Raw genomic sequence first — 21,135 nt, forward strand, 5'->3', positions numbered from 1 at the left:
GTCGTGGTGGTGTTGGCAGATTCGCCTAATTTTAGAATATTTCATTAAATGTGAATTTAGATGTTCGTGAGGAGGTGGAGGTGCCGTGGGGTTTGAAGGCATATCAGATTTCAGCCATCAGCTCTCAAGGGCTCCCGCTCATTAACCTTCCAGAGGTTATCTGCTCCTTGCAGCCACAGATAGCGCAGACCAAAATAGCTCTTCGTTTCCACAGCGCGTGCCCATATATGTACTTAATCAATCACAGCGTCGATACTACGGAGGGAAAACGGCACAGAACCCTGTCCGTTTACTGTGTGTGTTTGTGTCAGACAGCTGAGAAAAGGACGTTAGTATTAGTGACTGTTTTGGTCGCCAAAGGAATTCATTACTTCTGCTGATCGCACTGTCTTTTGTAATTTTGCTCAAATAGCATATGTTGATTTCTGTAACCTGGTTCTATTCAGGCCTTTTCAGCCAGTACAAGCAGGTTTCTTTTTTGTGTATGTGGATGTGTTTGTATTGTGTGCAATAGAAGGAAATGACTGAAGACTTGGTTGAGAGTTGCAGTGTTTTCTTGGTACAAGGAGAGTTTGACTGTTTTGTTTTTTTCCAGGTGGAGGAAGCCTTGAGTGAGGTGGACTTTCAGCTGAAGCTGGACCTTCATTTCACTGACAATGAGCAACAGTAGGTATCATGGAGGAGTCTGGGTGAGTTTAAATATATATGTGAGTAAGAGAGAGGGAGGAAGAGGGATGGAGAGAGAGAAAAATATACTTTTTTGATTTTTTTTTTCTTCCCCCCCTTTTTCTCCTCAACTTTTATCCGTCCAATTACCCCACTCGTCTAAGCTGTCCTAGTTGCTGCTCCCCCACTTCTGCTCATCCGGGGAGGGCTACAGACTACCACATGTCTCCTCTGATGCATGTGGTGTCGCCAGCTGCTTCTTTTCACCTGACAGTGAGTAGTTTCGCCAGGGGGACGTAGCGCGTGGGAGGATCACGCTGTTCCCCCTCCCCCCCGAACAGGCGCCCCGACCGACAAGAGGAGGCGCTAGTGCAGTGACCAGGACACATACCCACATCCGGCTTCCCACCCGCAGACACGGCCAATTGTGTCTGTAGGGTTGCCCGACCAAGCCGGAGGTAACATGGGGATTCGAACCAGCGATCCCCGTGCTGGTAGGCAACCGAATAGACCGCTACGCTAACCTGGACACCCCAAATAGATTGTGTATATTTGAGTTTGTTACTTCTAGATGTTTTCCCTCATGCAGTGTCATAGGAAGTTTGTAGAGCAGACGGCAAACTGACTGCTTGTGTTTCATGGCCCATTGCCACCTCTTTAAGCAATTTATTTGTGGTAATCACAGTAGCCTGTGTTAGTAATAGTCAATTACTCAAAATCTGTTTTTACTGTAGATTTGCTGACTGATGACTGGTAGCTTTTAAGCCCTATCTTTAGTTCAGTTCACAGCACCCTACAGCCTGTCTGTCCTCATGTGTGAGTGATCAGCACGTTGAAAAAGGTCCGGGGGCGTCCGGGTGGCTTGGCGGTCTATTCCGTTGCCTACCAACATGGGGCTAACCGGTTCGAATCCCCGTGTTACCTCCGGCTTGGTCGGATGTCCCTACAGTCACAATTGGGCGTGTCTGCGGGTGAGAAGCCGGATTCGGGTATGTGTCTTGGTCGCTGCACTAGCGCCTCTTCTGGTCGGTCGGAGGGGTGCCTGGTCGACTGGGGAAATAGCGTGATCCTCCTATGTGCTACGTCCCCCTGGCGAAACGCCTCACTGTCAGGTGAAAAGAAGTGGCTGGCGACTCCAAATGTATTGGAGGAGGCATGTGGTAGTCTGCAGCCCTCCCCGGATCGGCAGAGGGGGTGGAGCAGAGACTGGGACGGCTCGGAAGAGTGGGGTAATTGGCCCGATACAACTGGGGAGAAAAAGGGGAGAAAAATCCCAAAAAACAAAAGGTCTGCAGTGGCAAGGTGGTGCAGTGGTTAACACGGTCACCTCACAGTAAGAAGGTCCTGGGTTTGAAACCCGGGGTTGTCCATCCCAGGTCCTCTGTGTGGAGTTTGCATGTTCTCCCTGTGTCTGCGTGGGTTTCCTGCCGGGTGCTCCAGTTTCCTCCCACAGTCCAAAGACATGTAGGTCAGGTGAATCAGCCATGCTAAATTGTCCCTAGGTGTGAATTGTGTGTGTGTGTGTGTGTGTGTGTGTGTGTGTGTGTGTGTGTGTGTGTGTGTGTGTGTGTGTGTGTGTGTGTGTGTGTGTGTGTGTGTGTGTCGGCCCTGTGATGGACTGGAGGCCTATCCAGAGTGTCTCCCCACCTGCCGCCCAATGACTGCTGGGATAGGCTCCAGTATCCCGCGACCCGAATTCGGATAAGCGGTTTGGATAATGGATGGATGGAAAAATGTCTGATGGTCCGAATTGTATATACTGTGATGGGATAATAATTGTGTGACATTGTGACATGATGTCTCTCTTTCTGTCCCCTGTGCTTCAGGCTGGCAGACATAGTCACCGTGCCGCTGATCAGCAGTCGGACCCTGGGTCTCCACTTCCACCCTCGAAGAGGCCTCCACCACCACGTTCCCGTCATGTTTGACTACTTCCATCTTTCTGTCATTTCCGTCTCGATACATGCCTCACTGATTGCCTTACACCAGCCGCTAATCAGGTAGACTACGCCACCGTGACACACAGCTGACCACAGCCACCGCACACCGGCACAGCTCTCTCCATGTTATCTTTGTTTTGGCAGGCTCACTTAAGAGGGAATTTGCAAAAGCTACTCAAATCAATAGTTTTCCTGACATTTATCTGATAAATTTAGATGCCTACATTTTAAGCTAAATGTGTGACCATCCATTACATAGACTGTAGCAGGATTGGATTAGTTACCCTGGACTGTAGTTCCTCTCTTGGATTAGTTACCCTGTACTGTAGCTCCTCTCTTGGCTTATCTCCTCTTTGGCATGTCTTATTTCTGTCCGTGCTTCTCCCACATCTCTGTCCAGCTTTGCACGCTCTGGGAAGGGCTTGTGGCTGGGGAAGGGCTCCCCAGAGGGCAGCAGTGACCCGTCTGCCATGTCCGTGGAGAACCTCATGTTCGGAGCGGGCTATTGCAAACCTGTCATCTCTGAGGTATTGGAACTTATTGCAGTTTGATAGTATTTCCATATAAAGCAAGACGCACTTTCTACAGAATGTTGTCAGGAGTTGAAAACAACCATTTGCATGAAAGCAAGGTTTCCCGCCCCCCCCTTTCATCATAAAGTAATCAACATCGAACCATCAAGTGCCAGGTGGTGATGTAACTGTGGTCTCAGCGGAGGGCCATGGATTGATGGATTTAGCTCTGATTTGTTTCAGCATGTCATCCAGAAGCAATAGGATTTAACTCGTGGGTTGAAGACAGGGTCACGCTGATTTGAATCACACATTTTGGGCCTGTTTCTCCTTTGTCCACAGAAACACTTCATGGTAGGGTCCATGTGAAGCCACGGGAGCTTTAATTAAGAAAGAGGCCAATCTAAGGTTTCTGCTGCAATGCACCACAGTCTTTGATAACCCACCCGCATCCCGTCATAATGCACATGCTCAGTAGAAATGAAGAGGAGCTCCTGTCACATTTACTCAGTCAGTAGGCTCTTTTATCCAAAGCGACTTACAAGAGCATCAGCATCCATCCATTATCCAAACCGCTTATCTTGCTCTCAGGGTCTCAGGGTCGCAGGGATGCTGGAGCCTATCCCAGCAGTCATTGGGCAGCAGGTGGGGAAACACCCTGGATAGGCCGCCAGGCCATCACAAGGCCAACACATCACACCTAGGGACAATTTACCACGGCCGATTCACCTGACCGACATGTCTTTGGGACTGTGGGAAGAAACCGGAGCACCCAGAGGAAACCCACGCAGACACGGGGAGAACATGCAAACTCCACACAGAGGACGACCCGGGACGACCCCCAAGGTTGCACTACCCCGGGGTTCGAACCCAGGACCTTCTTGCTGTGAGGCGACTGCGCTAACCACAGCGCCACCGTGCCACGTCAGAGAGTCGGCAGTTAGTGGATAAATTCAAGTGTTACCAACAGGCATCACAGGGTGCTACACTGTAATCATGTCAAAGCCAAGAATGTATGTTGTGTCAGTGTGCCTTAGATCATCAAGATGGAGTGATAGCAGACTCAAGTTACAAAGTAGTTGGGCAATAATACCACATATCAGTATCACAAATGTCACCGCCACAACTGCATATCATGTCGACCACAGCTAGCAGCAGGGTATAGCAGTAGACACCAGTAATACTGGCGGCTAAGTAAGGGTACTACAGTAATACCTGAAGCTAGTAATTCAATTCTTGCCTCCCTCCATGCCTGTAGGCCCATTTACACTAGCTTGCGAGGACAGGCTGTGCTCTGGCAGCGCTGTCAGACACACTGCCCACAAAACATTAATAAATTGCCTCAGAGGTGTCAAGCAACTATGCACATGCTCAGCTGTCAGGTGACATTTTATTTGGCTGCTATTACCCGTCTTAACTTCCTCCCTGCCGTCACCAGTTGTTTCCAGTATAGCGTATGGGCGAGGGGCTCTAAAGCTGTTGGTTCATTTTTCCGTCTCAGCTCTTTTTGTTTAGATCATGCGTCTCTTCCAGTCCTTGCGGACATCATAGACTTAGCTGTAAATCTTAATGAGCACCCAGGCCCCTCCCCCCCCTCCAGCTCCCAGATTTTATGCCCACCCCTGACCGGGCGCTTTAATAGGCACTGCGTTTACCCAGGCAGGGGGCCTTCGTTTGATCATCGTAATGAGTTCTCCTCTGGCTGCCACGTACCACATAGCTGCAGGTGAAATTTGTGCAGAGTGAAGCCTTCCCCCTTTCCTTTATTTATTTTCAGCCTTTTACCTGCAGCTGAAGTACCTTTTCAGCACTTTCCTCTTAACACCGTGGCATTTCCTCCAAGCATTATTTTGTTGTTATTGCAAAATCACATGTTGGAGATTTCCATGCATATCAGCTGAATCGCAGTGTTTGCCGGTGGAAAAAATGGTTTGCTACTGTAAAAGGAGGAACGGCGTACCACTTTTAGAGAGAATAATGCCGCACTAAACGAGACGTGTAAGTCTGCTTGGCAGCGATCCAAGGTAGCACCTGAAAATAAAATCCACTCCCTGATCTGAAGTACTCGTAAAGAACACTGTCTTTTCATGCGTTCAAGAGACTCTAGCTGCTGCTGTCCCCCTGCTCTGGATAGTCAGACTAACATGTCTCGCAGATGCAGCTTACTAAAGATGATATTATAGTGATTTTGTAAAACTTTATATCTTTTCTCTGGTTATTAATGAAGCGTTTACAAAGGGCTTCAGAATCACGACAAAAAAAAACCCCAAAACAAAATGCAGAACCAAGATTTAACTGGAAAAGGATGGCAGCAGATGAGGGCATCCGGGTAGCATAGCGGTCTATTCCGTTGCCTACCAACACGAGGATCGCCGGTTCGAATCCCCGTGTTACCTCCGGCTTGGTCGGGCGCCCCTACAGACACACATTGGCCGTGTCTGTGGGTGGGAAGCCAGATGTGGGTATGTGTCCTGGTCACTGCACTAACGCCTCCTCTGGCCAGTCAGGGCACCTGTTCGGGGGGAGGGGGAACTGGGGGGAATAGCGTCATCCTCCCGCACGCTACATCCCCCTGGTGAAACTCCTCACTGTCAGGTGAAAAGAAGCGGCTGGCGACTTCACATGTATAGGAGGAGGCACGTAGTAGTCTGCAGCCCTCCCCGGATCGGCAGATAGGGTGGAGGAGTGACCGGGATGGCTTGGACGAGTGGGGTAATCGGCCGGATACAATTGGGGAGAAAAAGGGGGCGGGGGTGGCAGCGGAAATGGCGAAGTTCTGTTGGGACTGGGTTTGGATGCGGGTGCTGGTTAGCCTGGCCTGTTGGGGGGGGGGGGGTGAGGATGGGATTATGCTGGCAAAGCAGTACACTGGTACGCCAGCCATACTGAATTGGTTTCGCCCCGGTCTGGATGAAGGTGTAGGTTTGGTTGGAAGAAACATCTGAAAACATGTTTCTCGACAGCAAATGCTTAAGAACCATGAGATCCACCAAAACCATCACAAACTAATATACCAGTACACCAAACATGCGTCAGAGAGATCGTTGCAAGAAGCATGGAATATTCGTTGTAAAGAAAAATAGAATACTGTGTGTAAAAATATGTTGTTTTGAAAAATGATGAGGAATTTACCAGGCTAAACTCCCGGGGGCGGACATTGGCATTTGCTTAATAGAGCCACTGTCCTTTAGTTTTGAGGTTTAAGGGTCCAGCTGAGCGGCTCAGCAGAATGCCCATCATGCATCATTGCATCACCAGAAGCTCCAGAGCAGCCATCCCTTCTCTTTCTCTGTCTGGTGGAAATGAAAATACACCACTGTTAAATAGCTGTGGAGCAAAAAACTGCCCGAAGTATGAAATATGTTTAAAAATGTGAGCCTCTCAAGTTGGCCCGAGTGAGCATTGGTTCACATCCCAAGTGTTGTCAAGTATGATTTTAGGATGCTAACTAGCCCATACTGAGAAAAAAACAAAAAAAACAAGATATTTTTCTTTGCCCTCAGTTCAGAGACTCATCCTGTCAGGCGTCTATAAAGGTGAAGAGAATTATGAAAGTAAACATACAGATGTTCCTTCCTGGTTGGGCTATACTGCACCGCTGCAATTACAGAGCGCACGCAAGAATGATGATAGGGCCAGCAACTTGACTCGCTCGGGGCAAATTACAGTACATCCCCAGATACACAGGCATTACATGCCTTTAAAGCCCTCCGAGCCCCACTGGTGCTGTCAAAACATCCCGGTGACAGGGAGCGCTCTGCAGGTAGTCAGTCGATCAGGTCATGGCCAGTGGGCCAGGGCAGGCAGGGACCACATCCTGGGATAACTGCCTCCATCGCATGACAGCTGATGTCTAAATTAGTTATCTCGTAGTGCGCTTGAAGTTTTGTGAGGATGAACTGCGCAGTGAGATTACCAGACGACTCCAGGATTGTTATTTTAAATCACAGCTGTCAGCCGTTGCAGCTGGGTTTAGACACCGTTGTTACTTTCAATACGGAGAATGGACAACAAAATTCGGCTGTTGGATTTTTTTTTTCATGCTTATATTTGTTAGAGGGCCCTCTGCTGGGAAAATGAGGTCTTCACCGCACACCAGTTTTGCCATTTGTACTACAAAGTTTTGCACACCATAATAATAATTATAATAATAATAACAACAACAACAACAATAATAATAATAATAATAATTTTATTTATATAACAGTTTTCTAAAACAATGCCACAAAGTGCTACACACACACACACACACACAAAAAGAAAACCATACAAAGCAAAAACAAGAATAAGACCAAACAAGTAAGCGCAAAAACAGCATAAATAAAGACAAATATCAAACGTTTGTAAAAGCTTTCATAAAAACAAACACTGCAGACGGTGGAGGGAGCCCTTGCTGATACCAGAATAGAGTGCATTACAGTAGTCAAGCTGAGAATAGATGAAAGCACGCACAACTTTTTGCAGATCGGCAATGGATAAAAATGACCTAATTTTGCAGGTTAGCTTGAGCTGGTGAAAGCTATTATTATTATTACTAGGGTATAGAACTAAAGTAAATGTTTTGATGGCCTGGCAGCCTGTCCAGGGTGTCTTCCCACCTGCCGCCCAATGGCTGCTGGGATCGGCTCCAGCATCCCCACGACCGTGAGAGCAGGATAAGCGGTTTGGTAATGGATGAGTGGATGATAACCGTGATATTTAACTTGGTGTTCAACGATTGTACACAGACAGTGCCCCACATCAAGTCTGTTAATGAGCCGCTGATTCGTTTAAACTCAGAAACGTTTCCGGTTTCCAAGTCTGTGCATCAAGGTCACATTATTTGGTCTCAGGACTGTACCGTACTCACCAGATAGACACTAGAACCCAGGACCGTGGGTCAAATTCCATTCCTGGGACCTTTTTAAAAGTCACCATGAGAAGTTGTCACATCTTCCAGTGCCATGTAAACATATTGATCTGTGTTTACAGCCCTCAACGAGCTGTGTTTATGGGCCCCTTGTGTATAACTTCGTATTTCATCTGCCAAGTAATTGTTGGGGCTTAGCAAATGCAGAAACGAGCTGCCCTTAACACGTACAGGCGAGGTCAGAGACAAGCCTGTGCAGCTTTCCACAGGGGTCATAAAGACCAGACGTGTGCATGGCCGTCATTAAGGCCAGCCAGCCTCTACGAGGTGTCTACTGAACTACACAGCCGTTACAACTTCCTGTCTCTAACCAGGGGAGCTTTTATGTGCCAAGCGAGAACTGCCTGCAGAGAGCACATACGTGGCACCGGAGGCTCTGTCGCCTCCTGCTGGTGGCACATAGAGGCCTGCGCACCTACTACACCGCAATGATGAAGGAGATTCCCCAGCTCCAGCAGACGTCAGTGGACTTAGGTGAGCATATTGCGGCTTGTTTGGCTATGTGTTCAAACATTTGCCGTTTTATTAGCTGGTACATACAGACCATCGCAGCAGATCCCACAATGCTTTGCCAATACCTTTCTTTCCTCAGAAGAGCTGCCTGTAGAAGAAACTCTGAATCAACTCACAATAGAGTTACAGGTAGGTTTATTCAACAGACTGTATATGACATACTCATGCCACACGCACGCTGCAGAGCTTACAGTTTTGTTCTCTCGCCTCGCATCAAGCACCATTGTTTTCTCAGTAAGATTGATTCATGCGGGTCGATTTTGGACCCACAATCATTGAATGAAAGTGTAATTTAATTGATGGCCACAATTACATACTAACGCCATCTACCTGTAGCAAAATGTCAGATGAGGCATGGTGTATTCAAGAACTCAGTGGAGCAATAGACTTTGGTAGCATACAAACCACTACACACGATTAAGACCAGTTAGAAAAATACCACAACACCTAACATTTTGTCAGTTTAGAAAGATTTGAGCCGATCGTGGCATTTTATTGCTAATTCAAAACTAGTATTTAGTGAATGTCATTTATTCATTAACATAGAAATGTGTTAGTTACAACGAGTGAATGTGCACATAATGATGCTCTCTCCCCTCACCTCATGGCAGCTGCAGGAAGGCCACGAGAAGGTTGCAGAGCAGATCAGCAGAGACGTGACTCAGCTCTGCTCCCAGCTGACCGCTCTGTGGAGCTTCTTTTTGGCCTCTGCCGTGCTCAACCCTCACATCCTGTCCTATCTGGCCCAGGAGCACCACACACTCCGGGTGAGAGCCCCGGCTTCCTCAGCAGACAGCAGACCAGGAAGGGAAAAAAAAAATCCCCTTATCCGCTGCATTTTCCATGTGTCTGCACAGATCAGCTGTATTATTTACAGCAGTCAGCATCAGGGGATTGACTGTTTAATGTGATGTACTGTTGACTAGCCTGGGGGACACCATGCTTATTGTTCAGTGCTTTTTACTGCTCTGTAGAGCTTATGAACTACTTAAGCCTTGCTATTGCATTAAATGTGGTTCAAAGGTCAGCATTGTGACAACGATCAAGGCCGTCATTTTGATGGTTTTGGATTTTCAAAGTTTAATAACCTTGTGGGGAAAAAAAACAGATACAGACCCGCCGCTCCCTGAATGCTCCTAAAATAGCATATATTTGCATTAAAATTAGTTTTAGATCAATTGCACAAAAAAGTTATGATATGATCTACCTAAAACGACCATGAGTGGTCAAAATGGCCGCTCATAATTTGCACGTCATGGTGCGCATCATGTCACTATTTATGACGTGTGTTGGTCGCGTCATTTCCTCCGCAAAGTTCATTGCTCTGTCCTAGAAACACACTAGTGTTCTCCAGTACAGAGAAATAGTCTAAACTTGATTTCTGATTATTTCCAACATGTCTGATTACAGCCGCCGTTACAGATGCACCATGACTACCACCGAAGCGTTGCAGTATTTACAGGCATTGGACAGTGGCCATTTTAAATTGTTTGAAAAATCATATTAAAGTTGTTAAAATGTTAATTTTGGTGTCAGTCGTTTCCTAACAGACATACTAACGTATGCAGTACATTAATATCTCAAATGGGTATTTATCTTGACAGAATATAGAGCTAAAAACCGGCGGTCATTTTGACCGCCCATGGTCGTTTTAGGCAGGAGTGAAATCCCGGTCATTCTAGTGTTAACACTAGGCCTACGCTCTCCCGGGTGAGAGAGATCTTTGAATATTACACATGAAATGAGCAGTTCTTAAGATGTCAGTCTTAACTTCAGTGGCTAAAACCTGGATGAGCAGACTAACATCATTTCTGATATAATTTCTGTTGAACCACGAAGATTTTGACTGTTATTTTGAACCCGTTGTCAATCAGCAGCTCTCAAGACTCCCCCGTGTAAAAGTATGTGATCTGTGTTGAATGAGGATAATGAGCATGTTTGCTCTTTTATTAGATTACCTTCAGGGTTTATTGTCATACCTCCAACCACCGCAGAGTTGGGATTTCAATTAGCGTTTATTCTGTAATTATCATCAGGAGAAAAACACATCAGATGGACTCTGCAGTGACTTGTCTTTCCTGGTGTTTGATGTATGCTTTTAATTAGAGCTGCAGAAGAAAAAACCTTGCACAAAGCTTCTGACAAAGTGGAAGTGATTTAGTGATTAAGATAACTGGAATCTGTTGTTGAGTGAGCTCAGTTTTCATGAGTCACTGAAACTCTGCAGATGGTTTACAAAATACTTCACAATAAGAATTTTACACACGTCAAATGTGATCTTTTATCTTGCAGTATCAGTTCTAAGGTTGATTTGCAGCGTGCATGAGATGAGACTTGTTTGTTATGTGTGGAAATGGTAGGTCAGGAGATTTTCAGAGGCGTACTTCTTCACCGAGCACCCAAAAGAGATGTCAATGACCTTCCAAGAGGACCTGTAAGTATCACAAACCAAACTATGGCAGTGCTGTTATTTGAAATCAAATGAAACTTTTTACATTTTCAAATGAAAGATTATATAGGTGGTGGCAAGTGCTATTCTGTTTTACTCCATCCAGAATCAACAAACATGGGCAGATCGCTGCAGAGGTGCGGAGCTCAGACTATTTGACCAAAATGCCTCCTTTACCTGTCGAGTGCCTGGACATTGACGGAGACTGCAACAGTCTGCCCATCATCTTCGAGGACAGATATGTAGTGTCTCCAAAAACAGGCAATTATCATTTCAAACATAAACAAAAATATAAAGATTTATTATTCTGCATTTTTGGGGAGAAATTTTTTTTCTGCAGTCAGAAGTGTTACCCAGGGCGTCCGCGTGGCATGGCGGTCTATTCCGTTGCCTACCAACACAGATTGCCAGTTCGAATCCCCGTATTACCTCCAGCTTGGTTTGGTGTCCCTATAGACACAATTGGCCGTGTCTGCGAGTAGGAAGCCGGATGTGGGTATGTGTCCTGGTTGCTGCACTAGCACCTCCTCTGGTCGGTTGGGACATCTGTTTATGGTGGGTGGGTGGGGGGGGGGGACTGGAGGAATAGCATGATCCTCCCACGCACTACGTCGCCCTGGGGAAATTCCTCACTGTCAGGTGAAAAGAAGCAGCTGGCGACTCCACATGTATTGGAGGAGGCATGTGGTAGTCTGCAGCCCTCCCCAGATCGGCAGAGGGGGTGGATCAGCAACTGGGATGGCTCGGGATGGGTATAATTGGGGAGAAAAAGGTGGAACCCCCCCCCCCAAAAAAGTGTTACCCAACCATTTTTTATGTGCTTGTTGATTCCAGATTGGGTATCACATGTGCCAACGCTTGCAGCTACCAATGAGCGGACCAGCTCGGACTCTTTCATCATCTCTGCCTGTCAGGGTCCTGAAAGTGTCCAGGACAACGACTCACCAGCAAAACCCCAGGACACCCCAGACAGCAAGGACTGCATGGACCTGCCCGCATATGTCTCCCCTGTAGGAGAGCAAGGCAGGAGCTGCACCAGCAACAGAGGTACCGAGAGCCTGGAGCCTTCTCAGACGGAGCTAGTAGCGGAGGAGGAACCTGAGGAACAAGCCCAGCTTGGAGAATCCTTTACTTCAGGCCCCAGGTATATCACAGTCAGGCCATCAGACGTTGACCCATACAGAGGAGAGGCAGTCGTGGTTCTTCCCCCAAACCACCATCCTCTTACTGACTCAAACACGCCTAACAGCACTGACGCCTCCCCTCTTCACCGTGGAAAAGGAGATACCACAGAACTTTGTGACGCTGTTGAGGTTCTCAGACACAACAATACCGGGAGTAATGAATGCAACGACGAAGAGTCTGATATTGCCATGCCTTTAACTCACTCCATGGATGACGAGAGCGAGGATGCACCTCCTTGCAGCCTGCCCATTGCCCATGCCCATCCTGTCACTGCTCCTTTTTCCGGGGATCTCAGAAAAGAGCTTACTCATCGTGGGGGGCTGGTTTGCCCCAAGATCATGAAACGCTCCTCTTCTGTCATCTCAGACTCTGGCATCGAGAGTGAGCCGAGCTCCGTGACATGGCCGGTGGAGGCTGTGCTGCGAGGGCACCCTCCGAGAGACTTCTCTAGTGAGCATGAAATCCCGCAGCGAATGGTGCGTCGCCATCCGGTCCACCGCAGCTTTCTGGAGGGCCTGCAGATGGAGAGCCATGGTAGCCTACCCAGCGGAGGCATCCAGGCATCGCTCACCTCCATCAGCTCCCTGCCATATGAGGAAGACCAGCAGCAGCAGAAGCTCAGCAAATTGACCAAGTCAGTCTCTGCACCCCAGATCAGCAGCCCAGAAGAGCCTGAGCAGGGCCAGGAGGTTCTGAACCAGCAGCTGAAAACAGAGAGCTTATTACAACAGCAGGGGGCTTCTGGGACCACCGGCTCCTCTTTGGAGAGAATCCAGGAAGGGAAGCAGTCGGACGCGGCCCCATCAGGTGAGGGTTCAGCTGCAGAGTGCAGCTGCATTCTCAAAAGCACTGTCAGCTCTGATAACACAAGGCCTCCTGAGTGTCTCTCAGAAACACTCACTATGAAGTCAGTTTTCAGTGGTGTCCCCAAAAGATTGCTATTAGAACAGTCTCTAGAAGGCCTGCATGGTAACAGAAGCACTGTTTTCAGCAGCCAGGTGGAGAGTAAAAACTACCAAGGAGAGAACAGCAAAGTTGTGGAATCAGCGGATGTGCATCTCTTTGAAGTCGAGAGTAATCAGGTTGTGGACGAGTGCCAAAATTTCCATCAGATCCCGCTGCTCGACCTTGAGAGCAAGGAGTGTCTGGATCGCTCCCAAACACCTCCCCAGCCTGAGGTATCAGGAACGGAAGACCCCTGTGAAGCTCAGCACATCTCTAAAAATACCAACACTACACAGAGGCCTAGTGACCTCACAGGGCTCGTAACCAATGAAGTTGTGTCGCCTGCTGACCTCAACGGGCTCCCGACCAATCACAGGGAGCCACCTGTGAACTGTCAGAATAAGCCGTCCAAAATCCCCAACTCGGGCCTGGCTTTTATGAATAAGAAGGTGGTGGAGGTGGTGAACATGTCGGTCTCCTGTGCCCCCACCTGCCTGCCCTTCTCCTCTGTTCTGAGAGACTCCCCCTCCGTCAGCGGCATCTCCGCCCGCCAGGCTGTTTCACCCATTACCCATCAGCCCTTAGGCTCTTTCGGAATTATCTCCTCCTCATCACTCAGTGTCATGAGCACGGACGATGAGGCCAATGAGCGCATGCTGAAGTGAGTCGATGCTTTTGCTTAATCCATTACCAGCTGGAGTTAGGGCTGGCCAATATATTGATGTAATATCAATATCATGATATGAGCCTGGATATGGTTTGGGATTTTGGGTCATAATAATATCGCAAAATGACTTAAATTTTGAATTTCCTGGTCTTAAAGGCTGCATTACGGTAAAGTGATTCAATTTTCTGAACTTATTCAACTGTTTTAGCTGAGTGAAATTATCAGCGAATGTCTCTACCTGCCTGGTCATCATATCGACATGACTAATGATCACTTCTCAAAACTGTCTTGTGTGTAAATATCTTATGAACGCACCAATAGTCATCTCCCAAATATTAATCACACTATGAATACGGAGGTATTCGAAAAAATATAGTGATATTTGATTTTGTCGATATTGCTAAGAAGCCCTTGTTGGAGATCATGACAGGATGCCGTGTCCAGTGTTTTTATCCTGCAACCTTTCTATAAAAGCACAGCCTTTCATCAGCCTTCCAGCTCCTGTTTGTCAGCAGGTATAACACATACACACCGTGTGTGTGTGTGCTTTTCTTGGACTTTCATCTTTGTTAGAACCAATTTGAGTTTTTAACCAAACTTTACATTAAGACTACCCTCATAAAAGGTTTATGAATGGCTTATAATCCATCCATCTATTATCCAAGCTGCTTATCCGAGTTCGGGTCGCGGGATTTGGGAGCCTATCCCAGCAGTCAGTCACACAGCCTCACACATTCAGTCACAGTCAGCCTCACAGCAAGAAGCTCCTGGGTTCGAGCCCCGGGGTAGTCCAACGTCGGGGTCATCTGGGGGTCATCCTCTGTGTGGAGTTTACATGTTCTCTCCTTGTCTGCGTGGGTTTCCCCCGAGTGCTCCGGTTTTCTCCCAAAGTCCATGTCATGTAGATCAGGTGAATCGGCTGTATGAAATTGTCCCTAGGTGTGAATGTGTTGGCCCTGTGATGGCCTGGCGGCCTGTCCAGGGTGTCTCCCTACCTGCCGCCCAATGACTGCTGGGACTGCTGGCTTAGAATTAGTTTATTAATTCGGTTGTGAACACTTTCTAAATCATTAAGACGCTCTTATTACACATTAGATAAAAAGGGCAACAGTGACGTTGCTTGCCAAATAGTGAGCCTACATAATATCTGATGAAGGTGGGAGTTTAACATGGTAACTGACAAAGGGACAAGATAAAGAAAGCTAAGCAACTAGCAAGATCTGAGGTGTAACAGAACAGATATATAAGAAGTGCAGCAGTACCTTGATCTTGCCAAATAGTGAGCCTACATCAATGTATGAAAACTGTGTTATAACTTTTTTATAATTTTTATTAATGATTTGTTAAGTGTTTACAACCTAATTCATAACACAATTATAAGCCATTTATAAAGCCTTTATAACGGTAGTCTAATTGCATGGTGAAGGTTAGGGTTAAGAAATAAGGAATTCATGTAAGTCAATGAGGGGTCCTCACAAAGATGGAAGTACATGATTTTGTGCATGGATGCAGGAGGGAATGTTCTTATTTGAATTTTATGGGACATTTGAAATGTTATTTATTACTGTCATTTTCTGTGCTTCTTCCAATGCCCTTTACCTCTTGCCCCAGTTTCTACAAGGCCAAAGAGGAGCTGATGAAGGAGTTGAGCTTTCAGGCCAGCTTGTACAGCGACCTTCCTCTCCTGGCATCAGATGTGCCCTATTTCCCCCCTGAGGAGGAGGATGAGGAGTTTGATGACGGTATCCACCTTGTGGTCTGTGTCCACGGTCTTGATGGTGAGTGAGTCTACGGCACAATTCAGCAGTCCAGTACGATGAACTTCCCCGCTGTGTAGCACCACCTGTCAAACATATAACTTTTATATACTGACATGTCCTCATACTGACAGCGAATAACACAAATCCAGTTACCATCTCTTGGCACATTGCTCATGGTTGTAGATGTAATTAAGAATCCAAAATCATGGTGTCCGGGTAGCGTAGCGGTCTGTTCCCGTTGTCTACCAACATGGGGATCGCCGGTTTGAAGCCCTGTGTTACCTCCGGCTCAGTTGGGCACCCTACAGATACAATTGGCCGTGTCTGCGGGTGGGAAGCTTGATATGGGTATGTGTCCTGGTTGCTGCACTAGCACCTCCGCTGGTCGGTCGGGGCACCTGTTTGGGGGTGGGGGGGGCAGACTGGGGGGAATAGCGTGATCCTCCCACGTGCTACATCCCCCTGGCGAAACTCCTCACTGTCAGGTGAAAAGAAGTGGCTGGCAACTCCACATGTATCGGAGGAGGCATGTGGTAGTCTGCAGCCCTCCCCGGATCGGCAGAGAGGGTGGAGCAGTGACCGGGACGGCTGGGAAGAGTGGGGTAATTGGACAAATACAATTGGGAAGAAAAAGGGGGGGGTAAGAATCCAAAATCATGTCCCACAAAAAATCCTGCCAAAGTCTGTGAATACCAATCTGGCAAAACATACTGGGGGTATCTTTAGTTTAGCATGATTAATCGGCACTCCTTCTAAGAATGGTGGCTGATACGGTGCTATCTTGGCAGCATGTTGGCCCAGTGGTTAGCGCTGTCACCTCACAGCAAGAAGGTCCTGGGTTCGAATTCCAGGGTTGCCCAACTTTGGGGGGGGGCTCATCCCAGGTCGTCCTCTGTATGGAGTTTGCATGTTCTCCTCATGTCTGCGGTGGGTTTTCTCCGGGTGCTCCGGTTTCCCCCACCATCAAAAGAATCATGCATGTTAGGGTTTATACTCCTGTCTGTGCCCCTGAGTAAGGCAATGGGAAAAGAACTGGAGTTGGTCCTCGGGTGCAGCATGAAGGCGGCAGCCCACTGCTCCTAGCTACACAGATCACAGCTAGGATGGGTTAATTTGCAGTAACTGAATTTCCCCAAGGGGATTAATAAAGGAAACTTAATTAGCAATTTCTTCTTTGCATCTAGGGAATAGTGCGGACCTTCGGCTGGTGAAGACCTTCATTGAACTGGGGCTGCCCGGATCCAGACTTGACTTCCTCATGTCTGAAAGGAATCAGGTAGGAACTACCATGATGTGTTGACACTTTTAGAGGCAAACAGAAAAAAAAGATCATATGCATGGTTTCCATTTTGCGGACGGGCTTCAAAGCCACCAGGAATGCTGACAGCAGTGCTTTCCCTCGCTGTTTGCTGCAGACGGACACCTTTGCTGATTTCGACTCCATGACGGACAGGCTGCTGGACGAGATTATCCAGCACATCCAGCTGTATAATCTCACCATAGGCAGGATAAGGTCAGTCCAGAAACCTTACCTTGATTCACAACCAGCAAATCCTCCACATGTTGCGTCTCTTAAATATTTTGATGGATGAGCGGTCATCTTTTAAGCAAACAAACATGCCCCCCCCCCCCCCAAAAAAAGGAAATCTTTAACAAGCAGGGTTTAGGCCACTAGATGGCAGCAGATACAGTAAATGAGCAGGATTTGGTCTCACAGGCATTTGACCTTTCATAATAATATCAGGATAATTAATAAACTGAAAAAGTGGTTAGACAATTTCTGTCAAATAGAAATAGATGAGAATCTGAATCTAATATGAAATTAACATCATACATGATAACACTATGGAATTTTATTTGAAACCCATTCTCCATCGTTGTGCCTCTCAGCATCCTCAGCACCGTCGAGCAATTCATCTTCTCCTGTAATTGCACTCAATATGTGATTTATTTATTTATTTATTATCTGAGTGAGTTTCCATTCAAGTGTGCTTAACTTCCTGTCGGCTTTAGCGCTCACTCTGGAGAACAAGTTTCAAAGACAAAAGCAGTGAACTGCCGCCGCAGCATCTGGCCCTGCTTACCTCTGTGTTGATATCACAGAAGACAGATGAGGGGGAACACACGTGTCGCTGTGGGATTTTGGGCAGCACTGTTAACAGTATAGCAATTAAACCAAATTACACACAGAGCTTTATGGATCTGCCGTTTCCCATTGCAGTGCCAGTGCTATTAACTCATATACTAGATCATTCTCTCTTGTCGTCTGAATCATTAAGTTGTCACAGCGCCTTTGAGGACGTTCCTCCTTGCATCGGGCCGCACTGATGAATAATCTAAAACTGTGTTGTAGAAACTGCATAATGCAGGAGTTTAATGAATGCAGCTCCTACGCCTTCTTTACTTCCACCAGTGTGTGTGAAAAGATGCGGTGCAGTGTGGTAGGTCAGCCACAGCGCCGGAGGCATCGTTTTATCGCCGCCCACTCAACATGCGAGGTTGTTGTTTCCTCTCGGCCAACAGCTTCATTGGACACTCCTTGGGGAACATCATCATCCGCTCGGTGCTGACGCGGCCCCGCTTCCGCTGCTACCTGCCCAAGCTGCACACCTTCCTGTCGCTGTCGGGCCCCCACCTGGGAACGCTGTACAACAACAGCACGCTGGTCAGCACAGGTGAGGCCACCAGGAAGCAGGAGAAGACAGGAAAAAGAAAAACCACTTGTATAGATTGTATAGAGCTGTGTGTCAAACGCCTCTTCTTGTTGTGTCAATATTCTGTGTTGCAGTGTACTGCTGAGATTTGAAGGACAGAAGGTGGATATCTGAGTTTTATTGTGTGTGTGTGTGGTTGTGTGTGTGTGTGTGTGTGTGTGTGCGTACCTCCTCAGGACTGTGGCTGATGCAGAAGCTGAAGAAGTCAGGGTCGCTGCTGCAGCTCACCTTCAGAGACCACGCTGACCCACGGAAAACATTTTTATACCTCCTGAGTCAGAAACCAGGTACCCGAGTTAACAGGGCGGAGCGAAAGCTGGGGACACTTTACACCTTCCTAACTTTACCTACTATTGTTACCCAAATCAGATCGTCATGAGACTTTTGTCAACGCATTGTATGCGACGGCTCGCCAGCCGAGGCCTCGCCACTGAGCGACTGGGACAAAAGCTGTCGTTTGTCACAAAAGGTTTGAAGAAGATAAGCGTAGAAACCGGTTTTCCCCCTTCAGATGTGGCAGGCTGACAAAATGATCTGAATGCCGTCACTGGAAGCCCACCAGTGCCCTCTATTAAAGTGCCCTCTGTTAGAGTGCCCTCTGTTAAAAGCCCACCAACAGGAGACACGAAGGACTACAGTTTTATCACGTCGGGCGTGTCGCGCTACGTTGTGGTCATACTGTTTACAACCAGCACCCCTCACACGCCTCTCGCTGGCGTCCCTGCTCTTGCTCCCTCTGTTTCACACCTGTACACATGTGCACATGCACACACACACACACGCACACACACACAGAAACCACATTCTCATCCACCCACTACGGTTGGTGTTTTCCCTCTTTTCAGGCCTGCAGTTCTTTAAGAACGTGGTGTTGGTGGCGTCTCCGCAGGACCGTTACGTCCCGTTCCACTCGGCCAGAATCGAGATGTGCAAGACGGCGCTGAAAGACAGGACCACAGGTCAGAGGGCTAGACATGTTTACTGGCTACATGCAGTGTTGGGGTGGTTACTTTTCAAATGTATTCCGCTACAGATTACAGAATACATGTCATGAAATGCAATTGGCAACGTATTCCGTTAGGTTACTCAATGTGAATAATGCATTCTAAATACTTTGGATTACTTTAACATTCTCTTACATTTTGTGTAACAGTATGTGTAGCATTCACACAATACTACTTACTTGAGTAGACTATTCTGTTTCTTCTCTTGTCTCAACTGGCTGAATGATTTGAGTCACCTTAAATATATATTAACAAAGGCTAGAAGAGTATAAACACAAAAGAGCTATGATTTTTTTTATCTGGTAAAAAAAGAAAAGGAAGAAGAGAACTTTTCCATGTCCTTTTCTTTAATTCCATAGCTGTTAGAACGAAAAACCTTAGACAAAGTTGAAAATATAGCATACTGTTTTACTGAATTTACTGTTAGGCATCACTTTCACTGCATTTTGTGTCGGAATCCTCTTAAAATAAGAATGGCGCCAAAGAAAAAAAAATTAAGTAATCCATTCATTTCAAGAATGTAACTGTATTCTGAAGACCATAAACTTAAATTATAAGTGTATTTGAATACAGTTACTTATATTTTGTATTCTAAGTATGTAACACTGTTACATGTATTCCGTTACTCCCCAACACTGCCTATATGTTGACTTCTGGGCGGCATGGTGGCGAGGTGGTTAGTGTGGCCGCCTCATAGCAAGAAGGTCCTGGGTTCGAGCCCTGGGGTAGTCCAACCTTGGGGGTCATCCCAGGTCATCCTCTGTGTGGAGTTTGCATGTTCTCCCCGTGTCTGCATGGGTTTCCTCCGGGTGCTTCGGTTTCCTCCAACAGTCCAAAGACGTGTAGGTCAGGTGAATCGGCCGTACTAAATTGTCCCTAGGTGTGAGAGTGTGTGTGTGTGTGTGTGTGTGTGTGTGTGTGTGTGTGTGTGTGTGTGTGTGTGTGTGTGTGTGTGTGTGTGTGTGTGTGTGTGTGTGTGTGTGTGTGTGTGTGTGTGTGTGTGAATGTGTTGGCGCTGTGATGGTCTGGCGGCCTGTCCAGGATGTCTTCCCGCCTGGCGCCCAGTGACTGCTGGGATAGGTTCCAGCATCTCGAGACCCCCATTGAGATAAGCGGTTGGATAATGGATGGATGGATGGGTGGATGTTGAGTTCTTTTGTGAGTTTTTCAGTGTGTGAGTTTTGTAATGTTTGGGGACATGTTTGCCTGCTGTTGTAAACAGCCGTCCACACAGCGGGGTCACCCGGCTAACACAGACCCCCGTGTTCTCTCATTTGGACTGTAGGCACCGTGTACACAGAGATGATAAACAACCTGCTGCAGCCGCTGGCGGAGGCGAAGGAGTGCCGCCTGATCCGTCAGAATGTATTCCACGCCCTGCCCAACACGGCCAACACCCTGATCGGCCGCGCTGCCCACATCGCCGTCCTGGACTCCGAGCTCTTCCTGGAGAAGTTCTTCCTCGTGGCTGGGCTCGACTACTTCAAATAAAAGGTGCTGGCGTTGCAGGGTGACGCAGCTCGACGCCCTCTAGCAAAGAATTAACGGGACAAAGATGCGGTTCCTCCCTGGACTCTGTACAGTGTATGTGGCGTATCTAAACCCTGTATGTAAGAGGTAAAGCCTGTCCGTATAACCCATGCATTAAGACTGTAAGCAACCATTAAGAGGTCCGAATATTGTGACTGTTATGTGACCCGAAGCACCAAGCAATGCTAAATGTGGTCTTAAGCATTTAATAACCGTGTTTTCCCTTTAGAGTGGGTCGGGGCGTGCAGTCAGTCAGTATTACCCGGTGGTTCAGTTCTCCTCAAATCATCTCACAGTAACATCGATGGTCTTAAACGACCCTTGGCTGTCCTGAAAAAGCA

At 47.4% G+C, this 21,135-nt stretch overlaps 1 protein-coding gene across 1 annotated transcript in view; it reads left to right on the forward strand.

Annotated features, from left to right (window-relative positions):
* Positions 1–20,755, forward strand: part of fam135b (family with sequence similarity 135 member B) — a 36,471-nt gene extending 15,716 nt beyond the window's left edge. Inside the window, exons 4-20 of the mRNA XM_056298769.1 lie at positions 596–666; positions 2,493–2,666; positions 3,007–3,133; positions 8,342–8,501; positions 8,620–8,669; positions 9,152–9,307; positions 10,901–10,974; positions 11,096–11,250; positions 11,824–13,352; positions 13,386–13,780; positions 15,398–15,564; positions 16,731–16,822; positions 16,962–17,059; positions 18,070–18,221; positions 18,437–18,547; positions 19,106–19,219; positions 20,550–20,755. Of these exons, the coding sequence (XP_056154744.1) occupies positions 596–666; positions 2,493–2,666; positions 3,007–3,133; positions 8,342–8,501; positions 8,620–8,669; positions 9,152–9,307; positions 10,901–10,974; positions 11,096–11,250; positions 11,824–13,352; positions 13,386–13,780; positions 15,398–15,564; positions 16,731–16,822; positions 16,962–17,059; positions 18,070–18,221; positions 18,437–18,547; positions 19,106–19,219; positions 20,550–20,755 (3,831 nt within the window). The remainder of the gene's footprint in view (positions 1–595; positions 667–2,492; positions 2,667–3,006; positions 3,134–8,341; positions 8,502–8,619; positions 8,670–9,151; positions 9,308–10,900; positions 10,975–11,095; positions 11,251–11,823; positions 13,353–13,385; positions 13,781–15,397; positions 15,565–16,730; positions 16,823–16,961; positions 17,060–18,069; positions 18,222–18,436; positions 18,548–19,105; positions 19,220–20,549) is intronic.
* The last annotated feature ends 380 nt before the right edge of the window (positions 20,756–21,135 follow it).

This window comes from Lampris incognitus, chromosome 18 (genome assembly GCF_029633865.1).
Source record: "Lampris incognitus isolate fLamInc1 chromosome 18, fLamInc1.hap2, whole genome shotgun sequence".
NCBI classification, from domain to species: Eukaryota; Metazoa; Chordata; class Actinopteri; order Lampriformes; family Lampridae; genus Lampris; species Lampris incognitus.